Here is a 10,255-nt window from a genome sequence, read left to right as displayed (position 1 = left end):
TAAGTAAGAAGGCTTTTAAATGAATGCATTTTGGTCAAACTGATAAAGGGGAGGAGGTAGGAGGTGAAGGGAAGATCTGCAAGGGTTGTCCTCATTGCAGCATGCAGGATGTGGCCCTCCTGCCCTTCCCACTGCCACCTGCATGTTAGTGGATGCTAGACGTGCGTGGCCCACCATTTCAGCCCAAAATCTGTGAGGCGGATGGGAGAAGGGACACTTTCCAGCTTGCGGAGGGCTGAAGCGAGAGGGCACGGGGCAGCCCCACGCTGGCCTCAGTCACGAGGCATCGCGCAGATCTGGAAGGGCTTGGGGCAGCGTGTGAGGCTGAGTGTGAAGGCGAAGGTCAGGGCAGTAGCCGCCGGCGCCTGGAAGGTGAACTTCTGGAGGAGGGCTGTGAAGAAGATGAAGAGCTCGGTCCTGGCAAGCTGCTCTCCAGGACAAGCCCGCTTGCCTGGAAAAGGAGCAAAAATAATCCCACTGAGTCCTGACTGAGCTTCAACCACCTCTCAGGCTCCTCTCACACACGCCGCCTTGCACAGGCTGCGGGAGCTTTTCTTCCTCGAAAGGTTAGGTGGCAATGTTCACCCACACATTTTGCAGAAACCTTCCCCAGAAGTTTACTGCTGAGCAAACTGCAACGGCTGTTGGGATAGACGAAGCGGGGAAACTCAACAGCAACAAAAATTTACGCAGCTTGCACAAGAGGAAAAAGCCTTATTTTTTCATCCTGCAATAACAAATTGATTTCCCTCCTGCTCTGAGCAGTCAGTAGTAACTGTTATTGGGATTTTTCGCTGTGGGGATGGGCTAAAAGCTGGACAAGGAGTAGTAGCCCCTACTCTGGAGGGGGTGTCATGGGGTAAAAAAAAAAGCATTGCAAAAGGGAAAACCACCTCCTCATCCATCATCCTACCTGCAGAGAAGGGCAGAAAAGCCTCCCGCCTCCTGTACTGGCCATTTTCCAGGAAATGTTCAGGATTAAAGGTGTCTGGAGTCTCCCACACATTTTTGTCGAACATTATCGAAGTCAGGCTGGTCATCAGGGTGGTGCCCTGCAAGAGGTGGAGAAAACGGGCGATTACGCGACGGAGAAGAACTGATGTGTTGTCAGTCTAGTTTATTATTAGCTCTCTTCCACACACAATGTAAACTACATTTTTTAAGGGCAAAATGTTTTTTCCTAAGCTATGTAATTAAATGAGGGTGAAAGCCTACAGGATTGTTCACTTCTATGTGCCTCTATATATCACCATAGTGTTGATCTGCACCTTGTGCTGCTGTCACTGGTGATGTTAATATAAACCAGCTTTACATTGATAACATTGTGTTCCCATAGGAATTTGAAGAAATGTAATCAAATAATTTTCAATTGATTCACTTTATTGCGCTTTTTTAAAAAAATCCTGATCTGGTTTATCTCCACATCCTCCATCAGAAAAAGAAATGTTCTAATCAGTGTGGAGCAAAATGACCACATTTTTTATTTTGAATTTTCCTTGATACAACCAGTCATATACATGGGACAGACTAGTTATATCTAAACCTCATATTTGCAGAACAGTATGTATGCATCAATACCTACTACCTGGCTTTTGTCCAGTGCTGCTTTTAATAGATGACTTTTAATACTCTGTGGAATTAACGAACCCAAACTCTTTGCTTTCCTATTTTTCTTGGCCTTTTATTCCTAGATGCATGGAGGGCATCTTTTATAAAATTTAAGAGATAAACCCTTCTAAAATTGAAAATTATGACCAACACCATAGGATCTCATAATTCTCCTCCTTAAGGATGTGACCCATAACAGTCCTACAGCATCTGTCAGGAGGGCTTGTACTTTCTATATAACTGTGATATCTCCATAAGATTCTGCTGGTTGCTTTCCCTCTTGGTGAGATTTGGGACTTGGGCCATGAAGACTCCACTCTTGTGGGATGAGGGAAAGGCTGGTGGTCTCCACATACTTTGGGCAAGTGGAAGCCAGACAGAGTGGTGTCGCTGGTGGACATCCTGGGCACCCCCAGTGGCACAACGTTGCCCATCCGCAGGACCTCACTCAGCACCGCACTAGTGTATGGCATGTTCTCCTTGTCAGCCATCGTGGGCTGGCGGGACTGGCCAATCACCGTGTCGATTTCAAGCTGCACTTCCTCTACGGAAAGCAAAAAAAAAAAGAATAAAATCTATATTCCAAAGGTTCCCAATAAGAAACTTGGGCTCGACATGTGGTAGAGCTGGAAATAATTCTGTTTTCTGATTTTCATTTGTCTGGTTTTGGGCTAAATGAAGGACCCATCAGTGGCCCTACCCTGAATGTGGGGGTACGCGGCCATGTAGAGCAGAGCCCAGCGGATGGCGGTTGCCGTTGTCTCAGTCCCAGTTAAGAAGAGGTCCAGGGTGGAGCACAGCAGGTTTTCCTCATGGAAATATGAGCTGGAGTCATCCTTAAACTTGGGGGAAAAAATGGCAAAGAAAACTTTTACTAAAGAGAGGATGCTTTCAAAGACACAATAGAAAACCACCTACACGTGACTCAAGTCCTGCTGCTAGTTTATTACCCACAACCCCATGACTTGGAAATTTCTACCCCTTATTTTCACTGAATTTCAAACCCTGTGGGCTGCTTTGAAAGACATCCTGTTTGCTGTAGAGTGACTCTTGAAAGCAGGTAGCATTTTTAAATATGAAGTTTTGCAATAGCAAACACAGGCCTGCGAGCTCTCATAGAAATGTGAACATGTTCCCTGGGAGTCCTCCTACGCCATGTGACAGAATGAAAAATGGAAGAAGACAAAGTGTAAATACTTTCAAATGAAAAAAAAATTAAATCTGTGTGTTCTCAAAGTGATCAGGCTCCTGCTGTTGCTAAAAATTTTGTTGTGGAAGAGGTAGGGAGGAGAAGGCAATGCGGGAGGTGTGAGCTCCTCTGACAAAACAGCCTTGAGTCTTGTCTGCTCATTTTATGTGTTAAGCTTGAGGTCACTTTAGGTATTTCCCTCTTACCTTTTCTATTTCCTTCAGGTAATAGTCAATATAATCTCCTGCCTCGGACTGGTCGAAATCCTCCTTGTGCTTTGCAATCACTCCTTTCACAAAATATCGGAGCTTCTCCCAGTGCCTGAAGATTTTCCTAAAGGGTCCTGGCAGCCATCTCATGACCGAAGGAAAAGCATTATACAGCTGATGAGAAATCAAAGAGAGCAAAAGAGCGTTTCTTGAGTTCAAAAAGAGCAGGTATCATAGTTGTGAAGATAGTACAATTTATTAGCTCCACTTGCTACGAGGAAAATATATCAGTTTGGCTACAAAGGTCAATTTAGTTACACAGATGTAAATAAGTACAAACAAGATAAGAATTGGCCAGATGGTTTTTTTTGCTGATAAATTTCTCTAATATTGGGTTGCCAAAGCTGTCACCTAATGTGAGGTGGCCACTGGAGTCAGAAATTGGTGTGGCTGCAGTGGAGTCCCCTAGTGCTGGGGTCTGTGGAGGGGACAGAGATCAGACCATGGTGTGCAGCCATGCAGAAGCTATGTCCCCAAATCGACCTATTTTGGTTATAAACCTGGACTCTCAGACAGTTTCGTCATAAATATAAGTTATTTGGGAAACTAGTCAGGAACGAGGTGGGGGAAAAGAAGGGAATTTTCACAGAGTGCTACTAATTGGCTCTTCTTTTTGTAGAAACATAGATGTTTTTAAGGTTTTTCCCTTGTTCTTTGGTTATGTCAGGCATAGCATTGGTTTTACAATCCTGTAGGGTTTCTTCTCCATGTGCCTCGATAATTTTAACTTGCTTCCTTACTTTCCTGATGGATATTATGTATAAACCCAGTCTAATGTAAAACAATACTTGTGGTCATTTCCCTTATATCATGACTTTTTCTACAGGGAAAAGCAGATTACGTGAGTGCCTTAGAAACTCCGGTTTCTAGGCACTTACATGCAGCCGAAGCTAGAAAAGCATCCAACTGGCTTTACCTGGCCCCAGAAACTTCCGATGAGCAGCAGTGTTTCAGCCAGTGAGTGCAGTAATTCCTGGAAACGGTTGTCATGGTAGTCAAAGCGGTTCCCAAAAGTTATGGAACAGATGATATTCGAAACAGCACTATTAATTTTGTAATGAGGGTCAAATGGCTGTCCTGGAGGAAATAAAATGAAAGACAGCTTTCTTTTTTCTTTAAAGTCTCAGTCAAAACCACATTCTCTACCAGATCAACAGTTGTGAAGTTGGGGTGAGACCTCATCTACTTTTCACCCATGAGGATGCTAAGGCTTCACCCTGTGTCCTGGGGTCCCCACCACCCGCATTGCCTCCAGTGGGGTGCTGGGCATTGGGCATTGTGGGCCATGAAGTCCTTTCTCCGAGGACGTCCCCTCCTGTCTCCAGCCCAGGCTGCTGGCATGCACAAATGTTAGCAGAGAGCTGCCAAAGCAGGGTTTGAACCGTTTTCCAGGGAAAATAACCAGAGATATGCCACGCTATGGCTGTCGGGTTTGCATGCTCCAACACGGTTTTGGTGCCCATTTTAAACACCAGGAGAGGGTCCCTCAAAGCTTAGCCCAGGGCAGGGAGCTCAGAACTAACCACACTGCAAAAATGCCATTGCACTGGCCTTTAACTGTCGACCACAAAGAAATCAAGTGAGATGGAGGAGAGAGGGAGAGGATTGCAAGTCTCTGTGCCCACCTGTAAAATTCAGCAATAACTCATGCCCCATAAATGTGATGCACATCAGCTCCTTTGAGAGCAAGTGTGGTGTGATGGTTGTCACATCTGCATTCCTTGTAAGAGCTATCAAGCAGAGACCATCATCTCCTAGGGCTCATTTAGGCATCCCGGAGAGCGACTTGCCATGATATGAGAGACTAATATCAGTAATGAATCCAGCCCAGCCCTGAGTTGCTGTCAATACGCTGGGGAGCATCACTTTGAAATGCAAGGCACTCTGCACAGGACTGCTGATCTCTCCACTCTTCAAGTAATTAAACTGGGCTGGTGCTCAGATATTAGAGTGATGGACATGATCACTATTTGTCATTCCTAATGGGAAGAAAGGCCCAAACCAGCAGCTTAATTAGTTTATTGATTAGGACTATAAAGGAGTATAATCAATTGGCAACATAAAGTATTTGGCCTGTTCAGTGCAACAGCAATTAAAATGGTGCAAGTTTAGTATATAATTTCACAATTCCTATTTAGATCTTTCTTGTTTACTATATATAGCTCCATAGAATTAGCTAAACTCCATCTGCTTCTATTTAAAGCTGAAGTGCAACATCACCCATGTACCAACATACAAATTATTCTTACAATGTCCCTCTGGCAGTTCATAAAAGCTGGACCATAAAAGAGCAAGGCACATGCTTCATCTGTGCATGATACAAAAGGAAAGCCTGACTAAACAAGTTTTAAAATACTTTGCAAAACCAAGGACAAGCAGAGGTTAACGAAGCCTCTGAGCGTACATGCCTGATAGCAGGAGAGCTCCATTTATTCCTTCACAGAGTACAGGAGAGACTTTCTTAGCCATATGAACATGCCAAGTTTTAATAAACAACTAGTATATATTTGCTTAATATTAAAAAGGAAGAACTAAAATAGTAGGCCTGAGGTCTAAAGTAAGTGCTAAAAGGCGCAGTCTGGAAGTGTAAGATAGAGATTTGAGCTACTGAAGAAATATTTTGCGTGTTAGGAGCTACGTCAGAGTAAGAGTTTTACTTCTCGTTGTTCATTTAGCTGGAAGCTTTGGGCACCATGCTGTGCCTTAACCACCCACCTTTCTCCTCCTCAATCGTTTCCACAAGGTACCGGCTCTCATCTTGCACTTTTTCCTCAAAACTTACAGCAATGCTTTTCAGTGTGGCTGAAGCAAACTTTCTCTGCTGCCTCCATATATGCCCATTTGATGATATGAGCCCTGTAGGTAGAAAAAACAAGCGAACAAACCTCTCTCTGGGTCACATATAAGTGACAGGATTCAGAAATGACCATTCATCTTGAACAAAAAAAAAAACCAAATCAAAGCAAACAAACCCCATAGACATGGAAAAACTATAGCTTTGCCTGGGAATTAAAATTCAAGAGTAATTGGCTTATGCTAAAGATCTAGCTTTATGGATTTGCTTTAATCTGCTACTTTGTCACTTTGCGTGGGAAAAAAAGGTGTAAGCCAAAATACTATAAGTACTATCACACTGTTGGCAGAGCTGCAGGCAGGAGCACCGTACCCCGTCTCTGAAGCTATATGCAACCAAGGGAGGAAAAGTAAAGGAGAAATTAAAACCAAGGGGAAAACTCTTGAAGTGTATCGATCGCTGGGCAGCTTACATTTATCTGTCCTCTTTCATCAAGATCTGAGTTTGATCCCATCATCATCCCTAAATCCCAGAGAGATTAAAATGTACACCTGTGAGATTATTAGACTGAATTCTTGCCTTCCTCTGTGGAAGCTTTTAAGTGTGCAGTTATCAAGGTTTGAATTCAACTTGTTTCTTTCACTCTAATTGTTATCATTGCAAATAGATGAAAAATTTGTACCAAAATCCTGGTAGCTGTGCTTACCAAAGCCTCTAAATATTTCTTGGAGGAGTGGAATATTTGGCCGATCTGTAAATATTTCAGCCTGGTGGACAAGAGCTTCTCTCACCATCTGGTACCCGTTGACTACCACAAAAGTCAGACTTCCAAACTGCACACTGAAGATGTTCCCGTACTGACCGGTAAGCTGAAAGAGAGTTCATCGCCCTCTGAGAGCAAGAAAGAGGAGATTTTCAAAACTCACCTGGACAAGACCTCAAGCAATGGCATCTAACTTTGAACTTAGTCCCGCTTGGAGCAAGAGGACTTGAGAAAAACCCAAACACAAGTCTGCAGGTTCCATCCAATCTAAACTACTCCATGAAAGCTGGAGACAGCATAAAAAATGCTAGAGAGCTGTAGTGTGGGCGAAATGCTTTGCTTATATTTGTTAGCAGGTCTGACTTGTGTTTCACCAGCAGGTTGCATCAATTTAACTAGTAACAAGGACATTACTTGCTTCGTAACTGATGGGCATCTGCTCCATCCCTCCTCTTCACAGGAAGGCTACAAGAGGTGAAGGCAGCACCTGGGTCACCACAGCCAGGCTCTTGCTGCTGAGAGCAAAGCACAACAAATAATCCCTTTCATCAACTTTGTGTCTAAAGTAGTGGGGTTTCTTGCTCCGGCTATCCCATTTAGAAAGCGGCTCCAACTGCTGCTGGCTAATTTTAAGCCTGAATGTATTTATGGTCAAATTATGGCTATTTTCTTTGCATGGACTTTGCTAGCATTAGTGTCTCCTGTGCAGCATTCAAGCCTCTGAAGTACAAGAGCAAAGGGCAATCATATCGTCTCTCAGACCCCACTCTGCCAAGGAACTCAGGCCATCCACTTAGTGTAAGTCTACATGAAAGGACACACATGGTCACCCTGAACCACTGTGGTGACTCTTGAAACTAGTCTGGGGCCAAACGGGTGTCTCAGTCATTGTGTGTGTAAATGAATGTGATTAATTTTATTAATAATAATTGTGTGTATTGACAAAATATCCTGAGCGTGCCGCCTCAGCCTTCCCCAAGGGTTCCCCTAGGGAACGCCTGTGAAAACCCAGGGTAGATAGACTGGTGTCAGCCTGCTAAGTAAAAGCAAGCGATAAACAGTCACCAGAAAGGATATTTGCAACCAGCAGGTCAGAACTTTTCCTTCCACTTTTTCAGAGAAGCATACTCGGCATGTACAAAATCTCTCTCTCTCTTTGGTGGGAATCAAAGCTCTGGAAACCTTTCCAGAGCAATCACTGCCTCTTTCTGTGACACAGAAGAAGCCAAAGGGGCAGTTAACTCAGGGTCTTAAATGATTCTTTCAGATGTAATGGGGCAAATTTTTGGCCTCTGAGCAAAGACAATGACAAGACAATTTGCAGAGATGGTAGTCACAGTCCAGACAGTACATTTCTCATACAGCAATTGCCATCCGTCCCGCAGCCTGGCCCAGCTCCTGCGAACCCTTCCTGTGCACCAACAGAAAATGGTCATGGTCAGAAGGGAAGAAAGAGGAGGAACATGTAGGTCTTCCTCCATTATAGGTTTCTTTCCTATTGAACCTTCCTGCTCCCTTGGAAGAGGCGGCGTTAGTAAGAGAGCAAACCAAGAAGGGTCATCTATCATATGTGGTTATTATATAGCTAATTCTTCAGAGGCTGCCATTGCTTCACAGGTTTGGTGACAAAAGTCACTAAAGAAGTAAAATATTGTTAGTAAGAGAAATCTCCACGGAGCTCTTACCTTCTGCAGTGCAAGATGGAGGGGCTGCTTAAAGTCCACAAAGGTTCCCACAAGAGGAAAGAGATGTGGCCCTGGAGGGAAATTCCTGGGTCGTCTCTTTTTCACAAGGTCAATGATCAGAAGAAACGTGACCAGAACCACCAAGAGCATTCGCCCATTCAGCTTTTCCAAGAGAGAAACCAAATCAGGCCAAAATGGAAGCTCCATCTTCGCTGATGAACTCATGGATTTTCATCCCAGGAAGGAACTTGATGCTAGTGTTACATTTGCTAAAACAGGAGCAAGAAAGGACTGGAAAGAAAACGTAACAAACTAAGATGCTGATAACTTACTGGAGACAGGGCTTGCCATGGGTGAGCTGCTTTCTCACGTACAGCTACTGCCAGGCCACCTGCTGAATAACTAAGTTTAAACACTAGAGATCTCCAAAACCAAACCCAAAACCTCAAAACATTTGGCCAAACAAAAGCAATCTTGCAAACCTTTAGCTTTATATCTCTGTCAACTCCCTAATTTTCTTATGGAAGAATATTCCTCCCTTCTGCCCTTAACAAGGAGCTCCTTTATACAGACACCTAGCTGGGATTATAAGCATTACAAAGGTTTGAGGTTAGGTGAAAGCAGCTTACTTGGCTAACTACATATGGTGGGCATTGCATAATTTAAAAAACAGTATGGCATCTGAGGTGATGGACATCATACAAGTTGCTAAGGGGCTGATCCTGTTAAGTGCTAAGCGCCGTCTGCAAAGGGCTGGATGCCTTCAGCACCCACCAAAGCCTGCCTGGCTTTGCCAGAGTCGTCAGGTGAAGTTCAGACAACGGAAGCACTGCGAGAGCCCAGGGCTCTGCCCAGCCACTTCAATGAGAGTTAAGGGAGCTTAGTTCTGAGAGCTCATGAGCTTGCCAGCTAAAGGAGAGATTGGAACTTACGCATTTAAATCTCCTGGGTTTTCGGAAAATCTCCTTTGATTAAAGCTTCACGCTGTCCTGGGGAGAGACTGCAGTGGACCAACAGTGACCGTGAATTAACCTTGCATCGCCTGACAATGTTTAACTATGACTTGTTTCCAACTCTTTTTTTTTTTTTTTTTTTTTAAGAGATATACTTTGCAAATAATCTAAAATTATACCAAAGCAAAACTGTCAATAAAGTTTTTCAAATTATTTGCCTAGAAGTTATGGTGAGAAGTTCAGAAGAATGGTAAATTTTATTGCCTTCAACATTTTTTCAGAAAGCTTTAATTTTTCAGGAAAAAAATGCAAATTTTCATAGGAAATAATAATTGGGAAAAAACTTTGATAATCTCTAGTCTTTCACCACTTTTAAAAGCTTTGCTATCCATGTCTTCCGTCACCTTGGTGACTGCAGTGCCAGCAGAAGCACACCCAGGCTGTATGACAGACCTGCACCTTAGTTATTGCAGGAGTCCTTTTTAAGGGTAATGCCTATCTGCAACAGAACACTTCCTGATTTGAAATATTATTTACATGTTTCTGGATGGTATTAGGCCCCACATAGGGAGCAGTAATCAGAGAAACATTTCACATCTCACTGGTCTATGAAGTATATTTTACATTTCCCTGTAGCACAGCTGTGAGCAGCAGTGGTTGGATGTGCTTTGCTTGTGCCCGTGCCGGGGGACCTGTGATGCTCCTGTACCCATTCACATCAACGCACCTATTCCACCCTGCCTGGTGTGGCAAGCCTCCCCTTGCTTACCAGAGGCTAAATCAGGATAGTGGGCTCGTGCTCTTCATCCTGGCATCGGGGAGATGACTCGGTTGGTGGAGGTGTCAGCCTACAGCGTGCTCAAAGGGACTGTGATGATAAGGCGTCAACTTCTGCTAGCCCAGTTTCACTCCTCTGTTCTTCGCTATGCCATATGATTTGTCAGCATGCACACAGAGTGCAGATCCCTCTACCACTTGTGGCTGCTGTGAATCG

At 43.9% G+C, this 10,255-nt stretch overlaps 1 protein-coding gene across 1 annotated transcript; it reads right to left on the bottom strand.

The window, feature by feature from the left end:
• Positions 1–272: 272 nt before the first annotated feature.
• LOC104159712 (cytochrome P450 2J2) lies at positions 273–8,515 on the bottom strand. The gene is made up of 9 exons (XM_009697696.1): positions 8,309–8,515; positions 6,567–6,729; positions 5,782–5,922; positions 3,983–4,143; positions 3,004–3,180; positions 2,309–2,444; positions 1,965–2,152; positions 914–1,052; positions 273–451 (listed from the first exon to the last, which is right to left on the bottom strand). Exons 1-9 carry the CDS (start codon positions 8,513–8,515, stop codon positions 273–275), a joined length of 1,491 nt encoding a protein of 496 aa, XP_009695998.1.
• Between the last annotated feature and the right edge of the window lie 1,740 nt (positions 8,516–10,255).

Source organism: Cariama cristata, unplaced genomic scaffold, assembly GCF_000690535.1.
Source record: "Cariama cristata isolate BGI_N322 unplaced genomic scaffold, ASM69053v1 scaffold3533, whole genome shotgun sequence".
NCBI classification, from domain to species: domain Eukaryota; kingdom Metazoa; phylum Chordata; class Aves; order Cariamiformes; family Cariamidae; genus Cariama; species Cariama cristata.
This window is presented reverse-complemented; position numbering and strand designations above follow the sequence as displayed.

Excerpts from the sequence above, each read along its gene's own strand:
- LOC104159712 (XM_009697696.1), bottom strand. The coding sequence starts at position 8,515 with ATGGAGCTTCCATTTTGGCCTGATTTGGTTTCTCTCTTGGAAAAGCTG. Across the intron at positions 2,445-3,003 it reads ACCTGAAGGAAATAGAAAAG|GATGACTCCAGCTCATATTT; the intron begins GTAAGAGGGAAA and ends CCCAAGTTTAAG. Across the intron at positions 452-913 it reads TTTTCTGCCCTTCTCTGCAG|GCAAGCGGGCTTGTCCTGGA; the intron begins GTAGGATGATGG and ends CTCCTTTTCCAG.